The sequence below is a fragment of the Mus caroli genome, unplaced genomic scaffold, assembly GCF_978045245.1.
Source record: "Mus caroli unplaced genomic scaffold, Mus_caroli_1 scaffold_18, whole genome shotgun sequence".
Taxonomy (NCBI): Eukaryota; Metazoa; Chordata; class Mammalia; order Rodentia; family Muridae; genus Mus; species Mus caroli.
In genome coordinates this window covers 51379365-51404581 of record NW_028227273.1, presented here as the reverse complement: position 1 = coordinate 51404581, position 25217 = coordinate 51379365, and the positions used below count along the sequence as shown (strand labels likewise).

The window sequence follows — 25217 nt, the reverse complement described above, 5'->3', positions numbered from 1 at the left end:
TGAAGCACAGGTTTCCCTCAAGCTCCAGACAGGTCTCCCATCCTCTGGGATATTTTTAGCTTCTGACTTCTTGGCCCTGTTAGAGACAATGGAATGGGCTCATGGGTAATTTTAATTTTCCTTACACAGTCTAAGTATATGGTTATGTGTTGGAGGTTTAAATGAGCTATCCCTCACCACTCACTCTTAAGTGCTAATGCATATCTGATTTGCACTGTTTTCGCTTCTAATTTTTTTTTTTAACCTCTATTGGAGAAAGAAAAGCAAGAACAAGGGGCATTGCTCAAACAAGTCTTTCCACTTGGAGGAGAGGCTTCTCCATAAGAGGACCTGAAGGACTTCCCATGGGCGTGAGGGAAATCGCACACGCCATCCGGGGAAGTGGACCAGGAAATCGCTTCTTGTTTTTCTAACAGCAAAGAGGCTCTAGGGGATGGCTCCGTGAGCTTGGAGGAGTGCAGCTCCTGGAGGCAAAAGTTGAGCAAAGGAGTGGCCAGACCTGTTCATAAAGATGCCTGCCCCGCTGCCTCCCGATTGTCTGTGAGGGCCCCTAAGAAGGCTGCGGGGCCGATGGCCCCGTAGTGAAAAACAGAGAAGTTTCTAGACATCTGTTGAGAGCAGGCGCTTGCCTGGAGACGACAACGGTGGTGGACAGGTAACAGATTTTTCTCTTTCTGTGGTCTGTGTCTCTCTGTAGCCAGACTTCTGGCAACCTGAGGCATTTGTACATTTCCGCGTTCTCCCTGTTATTCTGACTGATAATCTTTAGCGTAGCTGTGTGCTAGGAAGGTAACGTTGCGCTGCTGGAAGTCCACAGTGTGGCCTGCTTTGGGGGGCATGGAGGTGTCTCCCTCCGGTTCAATGTTGGGAGCAGTTAGGATTTTCGCTTTAGTAGGGATAGCCAGGCAGCCATGGCGGTGGTGGCCTGGAGCAAGAGGAGATTGCACTTCAGCAGCTGAAGGAGCTCTGAGATAGTGCTTGGGTGGGGCATGGAGACCTCCTGCCCGTGGCTGAGGGGAAAGGAGCTTATGTGTTGCTCAGTTAAAACATCTGGTCTTAAGAACCAGTCAGACTTGCTTTCAATGTTGTAGAAAGTCGGGAACAAAATCTGTATACAGTTTACTTAAATCATATTTTCATGTATTTTGTACAAAGTCAGGTTGTACATCTCCATCATAGCTTTGTCCTTTCGAAAGGGCCTAATAGAGTTGGGTTTTTTTGTTGGTTTGTTTGTTTCCATTTTGTTTGCCTTTTCTAGCTTTTAAGACAGGGTCTTGTGTCTTGCTTCGGAGCCCTGGTTAGCCTAGAAATTGCTATATAGACAGGGCTGGTCTCAGACTTGCTACTTCTGTGTCTAAAGAACTTGGAAGTCAGAAGTGAGCCATTTTTTTCCTAATTGCTTAGGAATATATGGATATATTCTTACTGTGAAAGACTGGCTCTTGGCAGTATTAAAATTATATATTTCTCAATACATGTTTTCTCCTCTCCCCAAAAACCTGCCCTTCAAGTGCTCTGTGTGGTACCAGGTAAAGCCGTGTTTGTTTGTTTGTTTGTTTGTTTGTTTGTTTGTTTTGCTCTTCCTGGCCCAGGATGAGGCCCCACAAGTTCACATTGTCAATTTTTTTTGATGACACTTAAAATCTTCTCTGTGGAAGGATCACGTGACACAAGAGAAACATGTCCAACTCATTACAATATAGAAAGTACGAAAAAAATTTCCTCTCCCTTTTTGCTCTTTTGCTATTGTTGGTGTTGCTTTTATTTTTAATAATATTAACAACAACTTCTTAAGGATGAAACTTTAAGATTACCAGCAGTTTGGGCATTTTATTTGAAGGACATCAGACTTAGCATTATTCTAGAGATGGAAAGGGGGCAAATAAAGAAATTAACTGGCCATATAGATCAATCTATCATTCAAAAGCTAAATGATTGACCAAGGGAAGGCTAGATGAAGGCATGGAAACTGATATTTTTACTTGATGACTCATCTTCCAAAGATATTAATCATCTGTAAAAGGTATCCTTCTCTCTCTGACCCCACCCTCTATATTGTAAAAAACATAAAAGTCTAAGAAAATCGTAATGAACAAGTCTATATGGGTCTTAGAGAAGGGGAGGGGCCTTCATAAAGAAAAAGCAAACCAGGAAAAATGAGAAAAAAAAACCCACAAGAGTAATAACAGTTCGCTCAGTTGTTCATATTTTCTTCATATATCCAAGGTTTTCACAGCCCAAACTCTAGGGGAGTCGCTTGGGGCTGCTGGAGTTGATATTTTGCTTTGGACTATCTTGTTCAACTTGCTTTCTACATTTCCTCTTCAGAGTAGTCAGCGAGCCAATGCACTGCACGGAGAGTAGTCAGCAAGTTAATGACCCCTCTCAGCCCACTGTCCTGACCTGATGGTGGTTGGGAGGCTGGGTAGCTCCGTGCTGTACCAGAATACGGTCATATCACTCTACACCATACGATGCTCAACGGCATCTCAGGGTGGTCACAAAGTCATGCAGGCTGTCACCTCCTGAGTAGTGAGGTCGATCAGTCTTCTGTAGATCTCACTTCAGTCTCTCATACTCCAACACAACTTTCATCCTCTCAGAAGGCACCCAGACGCCTTCCTTTGCTGGGCCACGGGTAAAACTGGCATCGGGTTCCTGTTCTGTTGGATAAAATGAGAAGTGAGAATAGGAAAGTGGCAGCAATCTGCCCAGCTTTACACAGTGACTCTCTTACAGGCCTCTGGGATGAGAGAGAACTCAGATCTCTTTTCAGTCCGCAGGCCCCTTTCTTAGCTAGGAATGACAAGATAAAAAGATAACTGAAGAATTGACACCCTTATCTTGAGCACATTCGATTTCGCAGTACGTGAATGCTTTGCTGGGGGTTGTGAAGGGGCACCTAATTATTGCATCATGTGGATAGCCGAGGACTAGACTACCTGCTGTTGGTTGTGGTCAGTCTCAGGAGCTTTCTGGAGCCAGAGGAAGCTCCACGCACTTCAAGGTCACAATTGGGTCAGAACCTTTCTGCAAGGGTCCTGTGCGTTTGTTATTTGCTCTTCTGTCTCCCGTCTTCCCACTGGTTCTATTACAGCCCCAAGGCTGAGAATGAGAATCCTGGATGTAAATAAGTAAGTGGGGCAGCATCACCTGGTTACGATTCTGCAGAGCCGGGGTTTTGTTCAGCTGTAAGCATTCGGAGTTAGGATCCTGGCAGGCAAGGATGGAGAAGACATTCCTGTTTGCATCCCCAGTGGCATTGTCTTTCTAGTTTCAACTGGAATGACCCCACCCGACTTGACGCAGATACATCAGCTCCTGGTGCTTGCAGATCCTATGGAGTCTGATTAAATGTTCTAGTAAACAGGATGTGTTCCGTTAAATGCACGAACTGGCTGTGGGCACATCGTAAACGCCGGAGCGGCTTGCCAGGTCTGTCTTTCAGTTCATCTTGTTTGACTCTGGTCACTATCCTCAAGAGCGTTGGAATCTTGTTTACTTCCTAAAAGATCATCATAAAAGTAAAGACTTTAAAACCACAGCCTTGTGGAAGCAGATACGCCAGAGAGGCCCTCTAGGTTTTACAAGATTAAAAACACAGGGGACCTTGCCGTGTAATTACTTTAGACTCTTAACATGAGTTAAGGAGCAAGTGCTAAGATTTTTTTTTTTTTTTCGAGATAGGGTTTCTCTGTGTAGCCCTGGCTGTCCTGGAACTCACTTTGTAGACCAGGCTGGCCTCAAACTCAGAAATCTGCCTGCCTCTGCCTCCCGAGTGCTGGGATTAAAGGCGTGCGCCACCACACCCGGCTAAGTGCTGAGAATTTTAGTAACATATATTCACTTTGTGCTTCCTGTGTCCTGGGCATCAAGTCCAGCACCTTGCGAAGATTACTGTTTTTCAGTTGTGCTGATAGGCCTGTGTGATTATCATGTTTATTTTGTAGTTGAACAAATATACAAAAGGTCGAGTAAATTATTTTAAAATAAAGAACTAGTGGGTAATAGAGTCATAATGATATTCCAGGCAGTCTGACTTCAGAGTTTATTTGCCTAATTATTATGCCGCACTCCAGAAACTATAAAAGCAGTGCTACATGATTCACTGGGCCACAAAAGCAACTAGGTAGAGAAGTGCAGGTGTATTTCAGAGAAGGACACATCCCTGAAGAAATGACGAGAGACAGTGTGCTACAAGGACTATGGAGTCAGGCTCTAGCAATTGATACTAGAGCTTGCTACGCGACCTGGGTATATTATATAATTGTTCCAGGCATTGGGTTTTTTTTTCCCATAGACAAGTAGGGACAATGATGGTTCTCATAGGACAGTATCATAAGGAGTAAGTGAGCCTGATGTGTATGGATGTTTAGCCTTAAGTCGAGTCTGTAGATGTGCTTGATAAAAGGTATCGGTCATTGTTATTGAGTTTAAAGGGGGGGGGGCAGGGAGAGGCAAACAATATGTGAAGCTCAAAAAGGGAAACACGAAGCTTCATGATGTCGCGAACCGTGTGAGAAGACACTCAGAGGTGGTAATAATCCAATCAACCCACATTTGCTGTTAGCATTTGTGTCATATTTTGGAGAAGCTACAGTCAAAGCTAGTGAGTAGATCTGTCTATATCCAACCTTGCGGAGATAGTGTTGGCTGAGCTGGTTTGGCTTTAGGTCTCTGCGTGCGTGTTTGCCGGGTGTTGCCTGTGCATCTTCCTCAGGGCATCTGAAATGATGGCCGTGCTTGAATTAGATACAGTGGTGATCTAGAGGGAAGTTCATGCTGAACCAGTTTATCAGTTGCTATGGTGTGGGGTTAGTGGTCAGGGGAGAAGGGGGAGGGGCATTCAGGAGCCTACAGCCACCATCCAAAGGTGACTGGGTAAGCTAAGCTGGACAAAAGCTACGATGACCTCTGAGGGTGTCATCAGTTACTTAGTTGCTGGTGGACTGCCATTCCCTTCCCCTGTCTGCTTCTTGCATTCAAGAATAATCATCGGGGCCTAGCAAACACAGGAGTGGATGTTCACAGTCAGCTATTGGATGTATCACAGGGCTCCCAATGGAGAAGCTAGAGAAAGTACCCAAGGAGCTAAAGGGATCTGTAACCCTATTGTTGGAACAACATGATGTACTAACCAGAACCCCGGAGCTCTTGTCTCTAGCTGCATATGTATCGAAAGATGGCCTAGTCGGCCATCACTGGAAAGAGAGGCCCATTGGACTTGCAAAGTTTATATGCCCCAATATAGGGGAATGCCAGGGCCAAAAGAATGGCAATGGGTGGGTAGGGAAGTGGGGGGCGCTATGGGGGACTTTTGGGATAGCATTGGAAATGTAACTGAGGAAAATATGTAATAAAAATATTAAAAATTAAAAAAAAAAGAATAATCATAGGGCTCTGGGCCTGCATGTCAAGAGAACAAAACCAGCAGGTAGCAAATCTAGGAAGAGTTGGTTAGGAAAAAAAGTCAGTAGCCAAGAAGACAGCAGATTCTGTTTTAGATGGATCACGTTTAGACACAGATAGTAATAATACTACTGGAGTTATATGCCCAGTATTTAACAAATAGGACAGTGTAAAGCAAGGCTTAGGGTGTTCTCACATATGCTAACTGTTTAAACTGTGGACATGTTCCCCAAAGCAAAGGTGTCAAGAAAGAAAGGTCCAAACTGAAGGAGACAGATGTGTTTGGTAGGACAGGCTAGGGTGCTTATAGTGGATGAGAAAAGAAGGGGGGCAGAGAGAATGTGGAAGGAGAACGGTGTCACAGAGGGACATAGGTGAGAAACCAGAGAGCACTAGAGACATATTGTGTCAAGTTCTTTCATATAAAATGCTATTTATAAGAAACACTAAAGTCACATGGTCGGAATTAAGACATCTTGGGACACAAAGATTATCTAAGAATATTGCATTCAGAGAGTAAAATTAAGTAATTCTTTTTTTTTTTCTGTTTTGTGCAGCATACTCCTTATTATTAAAAGCGAACAATATCCTTAAAGGAAGAGATAGAAATGTAAGAGACTTAAGATCATGACCATGGGTGGCTGCGCCAGATCACAGGAAGGTAGTGTGGCCAGGGCTGGAAAGGAGCGACTTCAGAAGGCTAAAATGGCCCTGTAACTGTGTATATGCTGGAGTATTTGTATGCGTGTGTGCACGTGTGTGTGGGTATGCATGTGTGTGTGTGTATTTGCATAGATGCATATGCATGGATGAAATCGTGTGTGTTGAGGGCAAATATCTATCTATGTTATCTCCTTCAGTCACTTTCCACCTTTTTTTTGTTATTTTTTGTTTGTTTGTTTGTTTGTTTGTTTGTTTGTTTTTCGAGACAGGGTTTCTCTGTATATCCCTGGCTGTCCTGGAACTCACTCCGTAGACCATGCTGGCCTCGAACTCAGAAATCTGCCTGCCTCTGCCTCCCAAGTGCTGGGATTAAAGGCGTGCGCCACCACGCCCTGCTCCACCTTACTATTTTGAGACATGATCTCTCACTGAACCTGGATGTCACCAATTTAGCTAGAGTGGTTGAGCAGCAAGCCCCAGGGATCTTTCTAGCGCCACCTAAGCATTACAAATGTTTACTGCCAAAACCAGCTGTTTTAGGTGATGCTCTGGGATTGAACTCAGGTCCTCAAATTTGCACAGCAAGCACTTTACCAACTGGGTCAGCTCCCCAGGCCAACATGTTGAAATATTTTAAATCACATGTCAAATCGCTACTGTTCTGAGTTTTCTGCAATCCAGCAGTGAAATAGTTAAGATTTGGCTCAGAAGCCGCCTCCCTGATGGGTGGCCACAAATCATTACTGTTATTTAGCTACTCACCCAACATCAGTAAATCTACAGGGCTCCATCTCAATCTCTCCCTATGGCCAACCACAGGGCTAACCCCTGTCTGCAGTTGGAATGTCTGCTTGACATTGTTCTACTCAGTTCAGGGAAACCCCTTTGTGATATGTTGAAGCTATGAGATAGAATAGATAAGCGCCCAGCTAGGAACTTCATGTTTTTTTTTTTTTTTTAAAGATGATAATCTCTGCTTAAAGGTTAAAATCTCCCAGTGACTTACAAGGAGGCAAGAAGGCTAATGGGTTATCAAGAACCAACACATGTGTAGTGTGTTTTGGAAAACTCCATCCCATTGTGTACAAACAAATGTTCGTCTGTAATCAGATAGTCCCCGAGCTGCTGGGACACAATGCTGCCACAGAATCTTATTTCAAGGCAAAGGAAAATTAAATAGAAGGGGGAAAAAAAAAGCTCTTCAATAGAATCCTTTAATTGGCATTGTGTTTCGTGTTTGTGTTGAATAAATATTTACCTTAAAACCCTGCATGTGCCAGGGATGAGTCATTGAATTAAATAAGGTCAACAAAGATAAGTCTTATCAGCCCTGCAGTTGTATATACGGTCTGTTGGGAGCCTCTTAAAGCTACACTTGAGGATTTTGAATCCGCACTTCTGTAGATCTGGAGGGAGGTTATATGTGGACGGCGTCCCATCTACATTGAAGTCTCAAGCATCATGCAGATGAACAAAGACATCTTATTTGTGTGTGTGTTTGTGTGTGTGTGTGTACATGCACTTTCACACATGGGAAGATGCACACCCTCATGTGTACACGGCAGCCAATGGTCAACATTGGGTGTGTGTCTGTGTGTTTCTATAGCTCCCTACTTTTTTGATTATTGCTTTGGAGTCACTGAACCTGGAGTCCCCAGTGGGCCTGACTGGCTAACCACCAGTGAACCCCAGGCAGGTTCCTGTCTCTGCCTCCCCAGAGCTGGAATTATAGGAACTCACAATCACGCTCAGTTTTCTCCTATGGGTGCTAGGGATCCTAATTCAGGCAAAGAGCAGAGCAAGCACATTGCCCATCCAGCCATCTCCCCAGTGTTTTCTGGGTTTGAATGGTGTTTTCTCTTTGCTTGCTTCCTTACAATTCTAAGGATCCAACTCAGATCTTTGTACAGGATAGGCAAATGCTCTGACATTGGGCCACATCCCCAGTAAACAGGAAAAATAATCTCAGTGTGCAAAGCTGCTCCTGAAATGGGGTGCCATCACCCAACTGTCCACCGTCCAGGAACTCTGTTTTGCATTTCTTAAACAAACGTACCACTTTAGTCTAAGTCTTAATTTTGGTAAGGATATGTTTTCAAAGAGATCCAAGTCTGTACCCTAGGGCAAGGAGGTAAGGGCTATAAAGAGACAGCTCCCAAGACAGGCTGTGATGGTGCACCCCTTTAATACCAGTGCTTAGGAGGCAGAGACAGGTGGATCTCTGTTGAGGCCCAGCCTAGTCTACAGAGTGAGTTCATCGACAGCCAGGGCTACACAGAGAAACGCTGTCTCAGAAAACAAGAGAGCGGCGAGGTGCTGGAGGATAGGAAAGGAGGGAGAAAGGGAAGGAGGAAGGGAAGAAGAGAGAGGGGAGGAGGAGAGGGAGGGAGGAAGGAAAGGGTAGAGGAAAGGAGGGACAGACAAAGGGGGAGGGAGGGAGAGAGGGAGGGAGGGAGGGAGGGAGGGAGGGAGGGAGGGAGGGAGGGAGGGAGGGAGGGAGGGAGAGAGAGAGAGATCCTAAAGTACTTCCAAAGCACCCAGTAGTATATCTCCTTAGTGAGGCCAAGGCCAAGTTGAGTCACAGTCAAGGGTTTCTTTGAAACCATCCTAGTGTGCAATGTAATTCATTCCATTCATAAAAAGAGAGTCACTGATACAACAACACTCAAGTATGTGGTGCAAAATGAAGGAGGCCCCTCCCCACAGACCGTTGTAAGCAAATTCTGGAGTCCTATGCGTGCCATCTCCAGCTGCTTACCCCCTACACATGACAACTCTTCCCAGGATGGTGACCATCTCACTACCAATAAGACATCCCACCCTGCCTGAGAGAGCATCCCACCTGAAGGCCCCGTGAGCATCCTCAGGTCCTCCTCTATGGACTTCAGCATCACTGGATGTTGTTGGCCACATCCTCCTCCCCAAATGCCAAACTTCCTTGGCTCACATTATTCTCAGTGCTCATTGCTGTAGTTTTCTATGCTTGGTTCTGATGACAGGGTCTCACTGTGTAGCTCAGGCTGGTCTTGAAGATTCCCCCTGCCTCAGCTTCACAACACTGGAATTATAAGTGGGCAGGGATATGACTTGCCCCCTTCACTTCCTGTCACTCTAACCTTGTTCCTAAATATCCAGGAAAAATCATCCTCTTGGCCTGGACTCGACTCTTTGGAATTCTGTTGGATTTGGTTCTAGTCTTTTCTCCCACCTGTCTCTTGATTTAATCTTACTTGATTTAATCTTACGTGTGGTCAACAATATCAGGTCTGCCTACCATGGCATTCACCTCACAGAACATCTGTCTTCTGCTCTTTTGAAGTCCAGGCACTCTGAACCACTTATAGCTCCTTGAATGAACCATGTTCTCTCCTACCCCAGGGCCCTTGCACATGGTGTTTTTGACTTAGAAACTTCTCTCTCTCTCTCTCTCTCTCTCTCTCTCTCTCTCTCTCTCTCTCTCTCTCTCTCTCTCTCTCTCTCCCTAAAGATAATTGAAATGTATGCTTATTTAAACACTATGCCTAGGCACCTTCCATAAGCTCAAGACTGGGGCAGGTCTTAGTTAGTTAGTTAGTTAGTTAGTTAGTTAGTTAGTTTTGCTTTCCAGAAAGTTAAGCACACTACTCAAACGATCCACGCTGGCTTTAGGCGTCCTACATTTAGATTCTTGCTCAAAGTTGTTTGAGCACCCACTGTGTGGCTCAGTTAATTTTAGATCATACTGTTAATTAAAAAGCACACCTGAAACACTTCAGAGGGATTGCTATGAAGATGAAGCGACGGAATATAGTTGGTTCTCAGCATCGGGTACATAACAACTGCTCAAGAACTGTTACTACTGCCGTGACTCAAGCAACTGATTCTTCAGTGATGTCTGTCTGCTTCATTAGACTCCGAGCTCCATGGAAACAGGACTCACTGTCTCGGTGACTGCCACTTCCTTGAGCCCAGCGGAACACCTGGCACTTGTCAGGACCTAATAAATGGGTGCATGAATAGATGGGTGAGGGATTCATGGCTTCATGGAACAATGCGTGTCATGCAGGCAGGAAGGTCCGGGGCCTGCACTAGTGTGTGTAGGTGTTCAGGGAATGGGACTATTTATAGCCCCGGGTATCAAGGGACTTGAGTTAGGAGGCAGCCCTTTCCTGGACACGGTGGGTGGGTAAACTTTGAATGTACAGTGACTCCTGGGTCTCTGAGAGATGAAGATTAATGAGCCAAGTAAATGGCAGGATTATCTTAGTTTGCCAACCACTTAAAAATAGTTTGCTGATAATTGTTCCTGCTCAAAAATGGTTTTGGTTTGACTTTTTGCTTTTGTATGAACCCTGGAAAAACTTCTTGCCCTGTTTTAGATACCGCCCGAGATGTCAGCCAACATCAGTAGTGGAAAGCTAGGGAATGCTTACTAAGCACATTATTAAAAAATAAAAGTCAGATCATGGGGGCCTTGGGCACCAGTGGTAGTACTTTTACCTTGAGAAGCATTAGGAGCTGAGCAGGGAAGGACTAGAGAAAGGGAGTGACAGAAAGACTCATCTGAGGTCGGACAAAGGAAAAGGATGGTGGCTATTGTTGCCATAGTAACACAGGTCAGGCAGGGAGGCCTGGGCCAGGTCACACATCAGAGGCAGATGGCTTCAGTTAGATTTAAAAGTTAAACTGGTCAAGACTGCACCTGAGATGCAAACCATGTACGGAATTGTATGTGTTTAAAGGAGTCAGAAGATTTTCCAAGGGCGACTGCTGTAACTCAATTCTCTGTCAAATTCTTGCCTTCGTTCATAAGAAAGCTCTAGCTCAGTAGATAAAGTGATCTGCCCTGTGTCACCCCAATAACTGGTGACCACGTGAATGCATGCTTTGATTACCTGCTCCACTTGGAGAAAATTTTCCATGTGTTATTATTGCTATTTCATCAAGAAATTCTCTTGCCTCAGATGCCCCTCCCTTGGTACATTAGGTCACTTGGTAATCAGTTTCCCCACTATCCAGTACCAGCAATGTGGCTCTGAGCCCTGAACAAAGTTTCCACTTCTGTATCTGAGAAGTGAAGTAGAAACAACTTAGTAGTAGTCTCATAGAGTTCTGGGTAGCCTAGACGGTTAAATGATGCAATCTGTTTATTTTTAGAGATGATATCTCACTATGCAGCCAAATCTTCATGCCCTTATTTCCCTGAATTACAGGCATGAACTACGGTGCCTACAGGGTGTCACCCTCATAGAGCATAGCACCACCCTGGGCATGCATCCCCAACTTGTGCCTAGGAACTGTGATCCCCATTTCCATCTGCAATTAATTATCCAAAGTCCTATCAACATGGTTCACCAGGCAATAGGATAATCCAATTAGCTGGAATCTAAAGAATCACTGGTTACGGCTTTGGTTCTAACTGTCTCCACCCTTAGCTGACTGTGAGATCGTTAACACTAAGCTTTAGTACTTTCATCTGAAAATCCAAGATAGCTGTGAGTATTCCATGAAGGGTGCATGAGAGAAAATAGCAAGACAGAGCTGGGTGAAGTTTACCAAAACCAATCATTTCCAAAAAGAATCCCACAGTGTCCCTGTTGGAAGGGACTTGACATCCCTGTGGTAGTTCATTATATGACCATTCTATGGACAGGAGTTGAACCCTGCAGGAGGCCCATTTCCTCACCCCTAATCAAACAAAATTATCTAGGACTGCTGACAGGATTCTAGGAGAAAAGCCAGTCTTCGGGTACAGGCTACCTCTCAGATTCGAGAAAACAGGCTGGGTCTTCCCTGTGCCTTTTGTGGTACACAGTCACTCCACAAGGCACCGTCACTATTGGCAACTGAGGAGCCAGACGTGGCCTGGTCCGTGTGTTGCTGAGAACTGCTATGACTTATTCCCGGAATGTGACATCATCCCGCACTTTCCTGCCTTCTGCCTCTTCTGCCTTCGTAGACTTGAAGACAGAGTCTGGGTTAACGAGGAAGTTGCTCAGTATGACGGGGATAATCCTGGGAATTAGACCACATTTCCCAGCTGTTGGTCTCGTGATAGGCCAGCTCACACAAGTAGGTGACTTAAAGGAGAGTGTCCAATACTTTAATTAATTAGGAATTGATTAATTAGGAATGACAGCAAAGCATTTTCTTCCTCTCTCTGTGTCTTTGACCTTTACCCCAGGAATGTTAGAAGCATTATGCACCTTTGGGGCATACAACTAAGGGCATTTGTGACCACACTTGGCCTTGTTTGTGGGAGGTAGCGCCAGGTCTCAACTACATCAGTGTGGATATTTTCTCCGTTAGCTAAGTTATGGAGCACTGCAGATTTTCTCATAGGTGAGAACTCCATGAGTGGGGGGCAGACATGTTAATAAGACCAGTGGCAGGCTAAGAGGAGTTACAGCTTCAAGCTTCTTCCCTGATGAAGTCTGAATAGTCAAAGTGGTCTCCATCAGGCACCGTGCTCCCTTTGACCAAGTTGGTCATACTAGTTGTCGGTTATTTAGAATACCGCTTTCCTTCCAGAGTGTGACTTTCCTGTCTTCCACACAATGCCTCTTCTTTACTGTATAGCTGACAATTGTCCCTCATTCCAGAGGATGTTTGTAAGTTGGGGTTCTATCTGTGTCTCTTGGAAAACACACACACACACACACACACACACACACACACACACACACACGAGTCAAACAATGTGTTGTTGTTTTTCTCCAAATGTCTCAACAGAATGAAGAGTGTAAACTTTATCAAGAACAATCTTAAAGGAAGCTAGAAGTAGGGAGAGATGGGACTGTATTGGCCACAGCCTATATTGGTGTATCAGATGTGACCATTTAGGGACTTTATTTCCAAAGGATACTCTCTCAGGAGCCAAATTAACCTCTCAGGCCCCAGCCCAGGACATTATACACTGGTTGGCACATTTGGGTCAACCCAAAACACAAACGAAGGATTTACTGAAGCATTTGGGAAGTAAAGAGTGGGAGTTTCCTGTAGTCTCCCCTGTGTCTGAGTCCCTCCCTAGGTTTCAGGGGCTAAGGAAGTCTAACTGTTCTCAGACCCTTGATGAATTGCCTCATTGTGGTGCCAACCAGTATATAATGTCCTGTGCTGGGGCCTGAGATTAATTTGCCTCCTGAACAAGTATCCTTTGGAGATATAGGATGGGCTGATTTATTCGCAGAGATAGGTGCTATCAACAGATTCCGTCATCCTACCTATCCCTGCACTAAAAATGCGCATAAAGACCACGTGATATGTCATTGTCCCCGCAGCAGATGCATCTGGTCTGTGACGTCTGTCCCCAGAACTGAAATGACAAAACCTCGTCCTAAAATAACTGAGTTGAAGAATTTGAAAAATGCATCAACTGCCAGATGTGCAAACCGAAGTGTTTCCCAAAGCCTTGTGTTTCCTTTGATCCCACCGGGGAAGGGGAAAGGGCAGTTGTCTCTTGGTGATTGACATACAGTTCTTCCTGATGTGTGCTGCTCAGCCCTCATCATGTGGCATCCTGATCCTGATTCTCTGGTGTTCTCTGCAGCGCTCTCCTGGCTGCCCTCTGCCCTTCACAACCCACTGGGATGATGACCATTGCCAGCCATGTTCACTGTGCTTTCGTTCTTTCAATTCTTCTCTTTCCTGCTTTATCCTGTTATTACTATTTTTTTTTTCAGAATCAGACTCTCAGGAGCCTCTTCCTGGATTTTCACCTCATTTGTGTCTCAGGAAATTCTGAGAGAGCTAAGGGAGAAAAATATAATGACCTGCACTTTATAGAGAAAACACTGGGGTCAATAGAAGATTTAGTCAAGGACATGGGTCACAATAATGCCCCCTTGACAGTAATCCTAATCTCCCTGTGGCTCTTTTCACAGGCACACATGGGTATAGAATATCACGAGGAGAGGACTAGGGAGATGGCTCAGTGGGGAAAGTGCCTGCTGTGTTACCATGATGTTCAGCACCTCCCTCCCCAACACCCCCATTAAAGCCATTCTGTAATCTTAACACTGATAGACAGGCAGGCTCTATGGCTTGCTGACCAGTTAGCCGAGTCAGTGGATAAGGTCCAGGTTCACCGAAGGACCTCCTTCATAAAATAAGATGGAGTGTGTGCGCACGCACACACAAAGTCAGAAAGGAAGGATTTACACCAAGCCCTTTTTTGTTTTTTCGTTTTCATTTTTGTTTCTGGATGTACTTGTTGGGATTATTTTCTCTGATTTTCAAATAAAACAATTCATTGGTTACAAGAAGGCCTCCTTTTGCATTTCCAGCACTCTACAAAGAGAGGTTTTTATAACTAAATACTAACAAGCCCTAGACTATCAATATAGTCAAAGGGTCAATTGAATGGTTTTATTTTAATAGAATTAAAAGGAAAAAAATAGGTTAAGAGAGAGCGGGGTAGACTTGAAAATACCAAAGTGCATTGAATGTAGCAAAAGAGGGAGGTGAAGTCTCTGAATGCTTCTATGGTACAGTCTGTATAGTGCATCATATTAAACGGATCTCTCTGTGCACATGTATGTGTGTGGGGTGTGCATATGCCGTGCTGCATGCGTGGAAGCTAGAGAACCACCTCAGACGTCCACCCTTGACCTCTTTGAGGCAGGGTCTCTTTAATGTTCACTGCTGTGTGCGCCAGGCTGGCTGGCCAGGAGCTTTCGGAGGCTCTGTGAGTTTCATTTCAGATCTGTCCATAGCAGCACAGGATTTATGATGGTGCCGCCTCGCCTGGCTTTCCACGGGTGATGGAGATGCAGAATCCCCGCTCTCCTATTTGTGCAGCATTTTTCTCACAATGCCATCACTCAGCCTAATAGCATTTTTTTTTTACTAAACTGCCCATCTCTTTTTCTTGCTTTCTTTCTTTAGCTTCATTTTCTCCCCTTTTTTCTTCATCCCACTCTTCATCACGTCCACAGAACCTGTACTCCCCCCAAAACCTGCTACCTTTGTATTACTCATGTTAACATCTCCAAACACCCATTTCTCCTCATCCTCCGAGACACGTTTATCTCCCCAGGAGAGACAACGCTTCTCCTTCAATCAGACATCTCCCTGCCCTCCCCTTCCCTTCCCCTCTATTGCAAAGGTCCTTGAGTGATGTGACTTTCAAGACAGGGCTTGTCAGTTCTTCCCTCCTTCCCTAAATCAATCACTGGGTCACTAAAGCATCATCCTTTCTTTCAGGCAAAGCCACTCAGACCTGAAGACATGAGATCGCCAAGGACCTTCACGGTCTACTTCCTGCTTCTTGTGATTTGTTCTTCAGAAGCTTCTCTGAGCACACCAACAGAGCCCATTGTTCATCCTTCAGTGAGTAAAGCTAAGCCTGCAGTCATTTCCTCCACCCAGGTCTTTGATTTCCCAGTAAGGTCGCAATCAGAAAACAGTTTTTTGAAGCAATGGGGTAGGAGGGGATTTTGAGACAGTGTTGCAAATGTAACTATGTTTCACAATCTGAAATCACTAGTATCAGGAGAGCTGACCCAAGCCAGCTTCCTTCACTAGACTACCATCTCCACATCCCAGCAGGCTGATGGGCTGCATGCAGCAAGAAAAGTTCTAACTGCAGATCAACCCAAAATTGTAAGTTTACTTAAAACAGATTTAGAAATGATGTAAGTCGATCGAAGGGTTCTTCCCAGTAATCGCGGTAGACAGCAACATCAACAACATCGCGTTGCCATCTCTGAAAAGCTGGAGACACCTGATTGGCTGAGGCTTCATACGGAAGCTGGCCGTGATTAGGCATCACAGTTCAAAAGCCGTTAGTTTCTGTGTGCGTAGCACAGTCAAAGGTTAACAGCCCCAAAGGCCCATGGGTAGTGTCTAGGACTCTTCATAAATAATGAAAGTCGTTTGTCTTTGGGAAGTCAGGCAGCATTTAGCTAAGTAGGGGAGGTGATGGGTGTATTGCTTCATGTGGGTTCTTTATCTCACTTCTTCATATACTAGAGGCAAGGTCCACTGCAGGCTGGGAGATCAGATGTGTAATTCTGCATCTTAGACTCTTCACCTATAGAATCATGCTAACAGTAGTAGCAATTTCCTATGATTCTTATGAGAATTAAATTGGTTGATATTTATGACGGGCATCAGAAAAAAAGATTGTGTTTCAGATTTTTTTTCTCTTGTATTGAACTTAATCTGAGGAGCCTAGACTATGATTCAGGGAGTATAATTTATTCACATTTAGTATGTTTGAAGTCTTACTTTCAGTGCTCTGTTTTAGGACTGTGTTTATCGACTTCTTGATGATGTAACAAATGTCTGATGTAACAACTTGGAGACAAAAGCTTTGATTTTTGACTCACAGTTTTAGAAAACTGTACTCCATAGAGGGATGACATGACAGACCACAAAGTTTGCGTTCAGAGTAACTGTGACACAGAGTAAAGGAAATGCTGGTGTCTGGTTGCTTTTTTTTTCTCCCCTGTAATTCTTTCTGCTCCATCCTCTTGGATTCCCTATCATCAGGGTAAAGCCAACAACACCAGAGTGAGCTTGTTATCAGATAATCCTATCTGGAAATGCCTCTAGTGAGCCCAGAGTTGCGCCTCCACCTCCCAGGTGATCCTTAATCCGACCAAGTAGACAATGAAGACTCACTGTCTCCAAGATTGCATGTGCTTTCTTCCTTTTCCCATGTTAGGGTCTAGGTTTTCTTTGTCCTTTTTGTTTTCCATTCTCATGATATGAAGAATGTGCGCAATATGTCTCCTCTAAGCTCTGGTTTGTGGGGTACAACCCAGGCAGAAGAATGAACCATCCTACTCATTGGATTAAGGAGGAAACATTTGCACCTGTACCATAGAGGTTACTCAGAAGATGTGGTGTGATTTCCACTTTGAGGTTAATCTATCCTCTCTTTCAGAAGTATTCCCGGTGATCACACCCACAGCAACAAGCTGCACATGTCTAATCTTGGCATCACACCTCGATTGATGTCCAGCTCTGACACACACAAACTTCAGAGTCTTCATTAATTTTCCTTATATCTCTGAACCTGTGCCCTCTCGCATCCCTTGTCCGGCTTGTTGTAAGGATCCTACATGTGTGCTTTCACCAAGGGCCAAGGAATTGGTCCTTATAGTTGATATATGTTGCTAGCCATCTGTGAGGAATCTTTGTAAGATAATTATCCAATTGGGAAGCAAAAGTTTAGCTTGGCATTCTAGGCTAACAAAGGAGTGAGTGGAAGGCTCTGGTGATGGGGGCTGAGATGTGGGGCAGCTGGAGTCCCTGCTGAGCAGCTTGTTTGGCATCTGTTCCTCTCGATTTTGCCATCTACCTTTCAAGCTGGGGAGATGGCTCAGTTTGCTGGACCGTTCTTGCTGTGCAAGAGTAAGGACCAAAGTCTGTTCCTCAGCATCCCTGTATAAAAACCAGATGTGTTAGCATACACTCATACCCCACGCTGGGGAGGATGGAGAGAGCAGGATCCCTGGTGCTCAATGCCAGCCGGCCCAGCCAAATTGGTGAACTCTAGGCTAAAAAGACTCTCTGTATCAAAAAACCAAGGCAAAGAGTAACTGAAGAAGGCATCTAAAATTAACCTCTGTCTGCCACACACACACACACACACACACACACACTCACATACTCACACACAAACACACAACTCTTATTTCTAATTGATTTCCCTCCCCAACTCCAGACCCACTCACTTCCACCAAAATTATTTAGAAAGCCATCTTGTGTGAAAGGTGGGGCTCTTCCTGGAATTGGTGACCTTGTTTCTCCCGGCTGAAGTGATGCCATCAGGAAATCCCCACTGGACAGAGTTGTGGCACAGAGCCTCATCTGGAGAACTTTGTATAAAGTGTGTAGACAGATTCAAGTGGGCTGTTTTGTCTAATCTGAAAACACCGCAGAGCTTTGTGATCCAAGTTCATTTCCCCTTCTTAGCCAGAGAACAAAATTTGGTAGAAAAAGCAAGTGCCAGACTCTCACAGTTACCCAAGCTAGAACCCCCTGAGGACTCGGGATGGCAAGGCTGGTCCTTGGGAGCCCAGAGCAGTGGGACACAAGAGCACACCCCACTGCCATAGACCACATTAGACACATTATGCACCTCTGCACTGGTATTGTTTAGCGTGTAGAAATCAGAGCTTAGAAGAAGTGGGTAGTTATTCCAGCTAATAGGAGGGAGCAGTGGGAGTCAGCTCACGATGTGACTCTAGCCTTTGCTTGTTCAAATCAAGGCCCTGGGACCTGACATCCCAGTTTTGAGTAGTACGGTACATCAGGGCAAGAGGAACAGGATGTGAGAGCTGTACCTTGCAAAGATGAGTCCAGAAAGTTCCAGATGGTTACTCTAAAGCATCAGTTGTCAAACTGTAGTTTATGAAACATTTGGGGGCCTGAGCTGCCCTTTCACAGGAGTGGGCTAAAACCATTGAGAAACTGAAATATTAACATTATGATTCATAATTACAGTTATGAGGCCAAATGACAGTTATGAAGTAGAAAGGAGGTAATTTTATGGTTGGGGGTCACCACAACATGAGAAACTATACTAAAGGGTCATAGCATGAGGAAGGTTGAGAACCAGTTCTACAAAGATTTGAGAAGGTTGTGACCCCCATAAGGAACCTTCACACATGGGACACACTGGTCACCAAGGCTCCCAATCTGTTATTGAGTTTAGTCAGAGTGTGGGAAGGAAAGGAAAAATTCTGTCCTCACAAAGCCTGTCAGTATTATGGGTGAAATGTACTTTGATTTTTAACACACTGTAGCCAGCAGCGTTTGTCTGTGTCCTTCAAACACACCTCAGAACGTACATAGATGGCTAGCCCTTTCGAGGCCTCCACGGAGGATAGAAGCAGGACTGCAGGGCCAGAATCTCCCTTCTATCTGGGCATAGGGCCAAGCCACAGGCAGGGGAAACTGAGAGGAACCACCCTATACATCAACTATGTGACTTCAGTTCCTGTATCCTTACATTCCTCTGGGACAACTCACTGCAGAGGAAGCAGCAATTGGGCTTTTGAAATTCCAGTCACCATCCATCATGTCTCTAGTTCTGCATGAGCATTTGTGAACTCCCATGTCCATAGAACGCTCCCTGCCCTTCCTCTCTTATACAGCCTCAGCCAGCGTCCCTTAAGGACTTCAAGAAGAGGCGTACACACAACACAGCTGGTAATTTCCCCAAATTATAGCTTAGAATGGAGAGGGAGACCAGCCAGGAAAACTGTTAGTTGAAAAAGGAGTAAGGGAGTTGCGCGTGGTGGCTCATGCCTTTAAGCATGGACGAGGCAGAGGCAGAGGCAGGCAGATCTCTGAGTGCAAGGCTAGCCTGGCCTACAGAGTAATTTCCAAGCCAGCCAGGGTTACACAGAGAAACCTTGTCTCTACAAAACCCTAATAGTTACAATTTTGAAAGAAAAGAAAGGGAGAGGAAGAGGAGGCAGATGCAGGAGAGTATGGAGGGATGCTTTAGGCAAGGGAGGATTGGCTCCCTGGTAGGAGCTCTGTTTTCCAGAATGTCTCCTAAGCCGTCATAGGCAAGGGCAGACTTTGGGGTCAGGTTTGCTGCCAGTGAAATGTGAGTGGTCACAGCACCTTTGATTGTCCTGGTGGAGAGTGTGTAATGTATCTCAGGAATTTTGTTGCAGTTGAGCGAGAGTGTAAGAGTGAACAAACGAGGGAACCACCGTGGACCCAGTTGATAAGGGTAAGCTTAGCGTGGTGTGGCATTCAAAGATATGTGGAGTTCATAGGAAAGGACATATCAGTGTGTATAGGGCCATCAAAGAAATGGGGCTTGTTCACTGAGCCTTGTATGCGAGTATGGGGCCCTGGGAGGGGAGTTTGCTCTGTGTGTGTATCCCAGGAGTCTCCCTGCAGGCTGGAGGCAAGAAGAAAGGCCACAATCGTAAGGGAAGGCTTGGTTACCAGCTAATGGGTGGGAACTGATCCCATCAGCAAAGTGAACTCTTCATCACAGATGGGTGATGGAAAGGTCGGACTTGAGAAGAACCCAGTGGCACTGTATAGACTGGTGACAAGTATCCCAAGTAATGTGGCCTCTGACTCTAAATGGCGCTTTCTGTTCTCTACCCACAATAACCATTTGACCTTGGCAATGACCTTGTAGAGCAGGCTACATTTATCCCCCTGCTACAGATTAGGGAAAAAGAAAGCAGGTTGAATAAGTTGTTTGAGGTCACGCCACTATCTGATGGTGGAACTAAGGTGGCAGCTTAGTATCAGTAGAGGGATTCTCTCTCTCTCTCTCTCTCTCTCTCTCTCTCTCTCTCTCTCTCTCTGTGTGTGTGTGTGTGTGTGTGTGTGTGTGTACATACTTGTGCATGTGTGCTCAGATGCATGGACCTGTGTGTGTGGAAGCCAGAGGAGGATTTTTGGTATCCTGGTGTGTGTGTGTGTGTGTGTTCAGATGCATGGACCTGCATGATGGAAGCCAGAGGAAGATGTTTGGCATCCTGCTTAGTCACTCCATTTTACTTTCTTGAGACAGAATTTCTAGCTGAACTTAAAGCTAGGCTGGAAGACAGCAAACCCCAGCAATTCTTCTCTCTCTGCTCCCCACAGTGCTGGGGTCCTGTGTTTGGGAGGTCAGTACTGGGGTCCTGTGTCTGGGAGGTCAGTGCTGGGGTCCTGTGTCTGGGAGGTCATGCCCAACTTTTTTTTTATAGGTTCTGGTCATTTGGACTCAGGTACTCATGCTTGCACAGAAGGGCGTTTTTATCCATTGTTCATGGAGGAAACGTTGTGTTTCATCTTCTAGCTTATAGTCCATCCTGGGAAGCCAAGGCAGGGGTTTAAAGTAGAAACTGAAGCACTGCTTCCTCTTGCGTTCCCTTTGGCCCACTCAGCTACTTTTCTTATGTAGCACAGGCTGACTGCCTGGGAGGGTCCTGCCCCATAGTCGACTTGACCCTCCTACACCAATCAGCAATCGAAACATGCCCATAAGCCAAGGTGAACTGAGATTCCCTCTTCCCAAGTGTGTCATGTGGATAACCAAGAATAGACATGATACCCATGAAGCCATCTCCCTTGTCCAACCTTTGGTTTTAATCATGATAAATTATATTAACTAAAATTTAATTAGAGCTTACCCTCTGCCATTTTGAAGTTTACTTACATCTTGTCATAATCCTATGATATTGACACTGTCCTTATTCCCACTTCTCAGAAAAGAAAGCAAGGCTCAACAAGTATTGGTAACTTCTCTACAGCCACAAAGCTAGAAAAAGGCGTGTGTGTGTGTGTGTGTGTGTGTGTGTGTGTGTGTGTGTGTGTGTAGATGGTCTGACCGCTGGAGCCATATAGAATCTAGGGGGAAAAGACCCAGAAGAGGGAATTATTATGTCTAAGCAGTCTGAATAGCAGTATATAAAAATCCACAGTATATAAAAACCCGAGGCTGTCTATGCTGAATGCAGGGAAAAGGTAGGGAGATTGAGTCATGTTACAGACCACCAGCCCCATTAGGGTTCAAGTGTTAAGTAGAGAACAGAGGAAATTGGTGTCTGTTTCTAGTCAGTGCTCACAGACCAGGAATGGCAAGAGATCCAGAATCAGTGATTTCTTCCACTGCTGGATCTAGACGCTGTTTCATACAAACACTCCTGTGGTGTTTTCCTTAGATCTGCATCTGTGTTCTGGTGTGATTGACGCTGAGCTGCCCATGAGTGGAAAGCCAAGTAAGAAGGGTTCCCCAGTATCCACTGACACACTTCTAATTGTTCTTTCAGATTCTCCAAGAACATGAGCTAGCCGGGGAAGAGCTACTGAGGCCAAAAAGAGCAGGTATGCAAACTTCTCGATAAAAGTCACATTTATAAATCCACTTTATAAACACCATGTGTTATAACTAGAATTGGTCCTACCCCATTTTTCATACAAGATATTAAACTTGAGCCTTATATACGTGGAAGGAAAATATTCTTTCCCCTTTGTAGTCTGTCTGTCTATGTATCTATCCATCCATCATCAATCTATTATCTCTCTATCTCTCTATCTATCGATCTATCTAATCTTTCTATCTAATGCATGTGTGAGTGTGCATGCATGTATATGTGCACTTTAGATGTGGTATTCATCAGAAGCTGTCTACCTTGTTTGTTGAGATAGGGTTTCTTAATGGCACGCCCCAAGCCCCAAGCAGGCTAGGCTGCCTGTCTAGCAAGAGAGTCCCAGAGATCTACCTGATCCCCTAACACTTAGATTCCAAGTGTGTGATACTACCACGTCCAGCTTTGGACATGTGAGTTCTAGGCATGGAACTTGGTTCCTAATGCTTACACTAAAGCAGGTACTTTGCCATCTGTCTTTGTCAAAGTTCTACTGCTGTGAAGAGACTCCATGACCACAAGACCTCTTACGAAAGAAAGCACTTAACTGGGGCTAAGTTTATCATCATGGTGAGAAGCATGGTGGCGTGCAGGTGGACATGGTGCTGGAGAGTATTGGAAAGCACTCGATCCAGATCTGTAGGCAGCAGGCAGAGAGTGAGACTGGGCCTGGCTTAAGCTTCTGAAACCTCAAAGCCCACTCCCTAGTAACACACTTCCTCCAACAAAGCCACACCTACTCCCTAAGAGCCTATGGGAGCCATTTTCATGACCAAACAGCCACGCTAACATTTAATTTATTTATTTATAAATAGATAGGGTCTTGCTAAGTTACCCATGCCATCTTTAAACTTGGGATCTGCTTGCTTCAGCCTTCCAAGTGTATGGGATTACAGGCCTCTAAACGAGGTTCCAAGGCAACTTTTTAAAAAAAGATTTGTTTGTTTGTTTGATTGTTTGTTTGTCTATAGCTTTCTGCAGACATACCAGAGGAGGGCATTGATGTGTTTATAAAAAGATAAAGTGAGGAAGGATAAGCTTTGGTGATGTGTGGTGAGGTGTGGGGGAAGAGGGTGACTCAGCGGGCCCATGCTGAGGCATCCCTCCCCCCCCCCCCCCCCAGGGACCCAAAGTGCAGTATAGAATAGAGTTTATTCAGGGCATGGGGAGGGGAGTTGAAAGGGTATCAGAGGCAGAGAAAGGGAGAGAGAGAGAGAAAGAGAGAGAGAGAGAGAGGAGAGAGAAGAGAAGAGAAGTAGAGGCCGTCCGTCTGTGAACATGTGGAGAGAGATAGGGGAAGGGAATGGTGGGGGGGGAAGGGTGAGGGGACAGAGTAGGAGCAGGAAATCAAGAGTGAGACTGAGAAGGGGGGAGGGGGAGGGGGAGAGGAGAGAGACAGAGACAGAGACAGAGAGAGACAGAGAGGCAGAGCCTAGACAAAATGATAACAGGCATCAGATCCTATTACTGGTTGTGAGCCACCAGCAGCATTTGGTTGCTGGGAATTGATCTCTGGACCTCTGAAAGAGCAGTCAGTGCTCTTAACCACTGAGCCATCTCTCCAGCGTCCATGGGGCAACTTTTGAAAATGTTTTATTCTCTACGATGCAGTCTCCCAGGGAGAACAGTGCTTTTTGTTAGCTAAAAGTACTGTAAGGAAGGCCATTTTCAACATTATCAAATGGTGTTAAAATGGCCAGGATGACTCCTTGGAATCTCAGCCACCATTGTTGGCTCTGCGCATGCGCATGCCCATAATCTCACTCTGCTCTCCTAGGATGCCCTCTCGCACCACCAAAACTCTTCCCAAACCAGCAGCACCTCCTTCCCTCCTTCCCCTCCCTCCCTGTGCCTGTCTTTTCCTTTCCTGTTGTTCTTCTCTCTCTTGTTCTCCTCCACTTTATTGCATCAATGGACTCCAATGTCTCTTCTCACTCTTTCCCTGAAGACAGCCTGTAGCTTCTGTGCGCAAAAACAAGCGTAATGCTTCCTCCATCCCACCAACCCTGTGAACTCTCTTTTACCCTGTGACAGGCCCTGAGCCAGAGTTGTGTCCGTTGGACCATGGATGGTTTTCATAGTTCAAAATGGAGCCATGCATGGATGAGTTCCAGCTCTGGGTTTCCACCAAGTTCTTCCAAGGCTCAAGTCACCAGAGTCCCAGGGAGCAGCTCTGCAAAGCCATGTCTCTCTGTTCTTCTGAGGCTCGTTGTTTATCATCCCCCTTAGCAGCATAAGGGGGTACTTCTGGAGCAGGAAGTACTCGCACAGCTAAGGATTTGAACATTCCAAAATTTTTCCAAGCGTGCTTTCACTAAAAACAATCATGACAACAATTAATCTCCACGAAAACATGTTTTCCATTTATTATATGTGCTGCCATGAGCTCCCGGGGCCCCCTAGAGTCAATGGGAAGTGTGAAAGAATCTGCCTGTCTGCCACGGTTGATGAATTTGCCTTGGTACTTTTACAAAACCACCACAGGGACAAAATAGCCATAGAGAGTTCCTGTGCCGGGCCCTTGGTGGCAGGACTGTGAGTTGCAATAGGACTGTGAGTCTCCAGCGAAGTGAAGGAAACAGGCTATGGAAAGTTTACAAGCAGCTGCACCCCAAAGAGGCCTGGGTTAGGCCTGGATTTGGCCTGGTGTAGTCGTTGAGTGAGGAGTTGAGATGGGAACCAGAGTTTCAGAATGCAGAGTTCATTCTGAACACCTGCTCTGGAATATGCATTATCTCCCTTTCTGAGACCATGATAGCAGGAGGCGTAAATGTTCTTGAAGAAATAAACTTAGCAATAGAGATCCTGTCTGAGTCACTGGATCACATCCTTAAAATTTAAGACAAAAAATCATCTTTTACAAATATATTCTTTGAGAATTTCAGATATAGATATAGATGTAGATATAGATATAGATATAGGTATAGGTATAGATATAGATACAGATACAGATATAGATATAGATATAGATTAGATATAGATATAGATATAGATATAGATATAGATGATATAGGTATAGATATAGATACAGATACAGATACAGATACAGATACAGATACAGATACAGATACAGATACAGATACAGATACAGATACAGATACAGATACAGATATAGATATAGATATATCACATCCATGCCTCACTTAATTAATGGTGAAATCAATGTTTATATTTATTCCCAGGACATTATAGATTTCTACATATGTGACTAGTCAGATGTCCAGAGTCACTATCTTCCTGAGACATGTATTTGTGTGTCTGTGTATGTGTACATGTGCACATATACATACATATCTCATACATGAATCAATTATATACTTT

General features: G+C 44.9%; 1 protein-coding gene across 5 annotated transcripts in view; it reads left to right on the top strand.

The window, feature by feature from the left end:
* Positions 1–25217, top strand: part of Adgrf5 (adhesion G protein-coupled receptor F5) — a 93609-nt gene that overhangs the window by 27027 nt on the left and 41365 nt on the right. For 2 of the 5 annotated variants that reach the window (XM_029471063.2, XM_029471064.2), the window contains exons 2-3: positions 15256–15381; positions 21798–21852. In XM_029471063.2, coding sequence (XP_029326923.1) covers positions 15280–15381; positions 21798–21852 — 157 coding nt within the window. In that variant the 5' untranslated portion in view covers positions 15256–15279. Of the gene's footprint in view, positions 1–366; positions 656–15255; positions 15382–21797; positions 21853–25217 lie in introns of those variants that run through there. The other 3 variants (XM_085833138.1, XM_029471062.2, XM_029471065.2) reach the window with 3 other exon arrangements.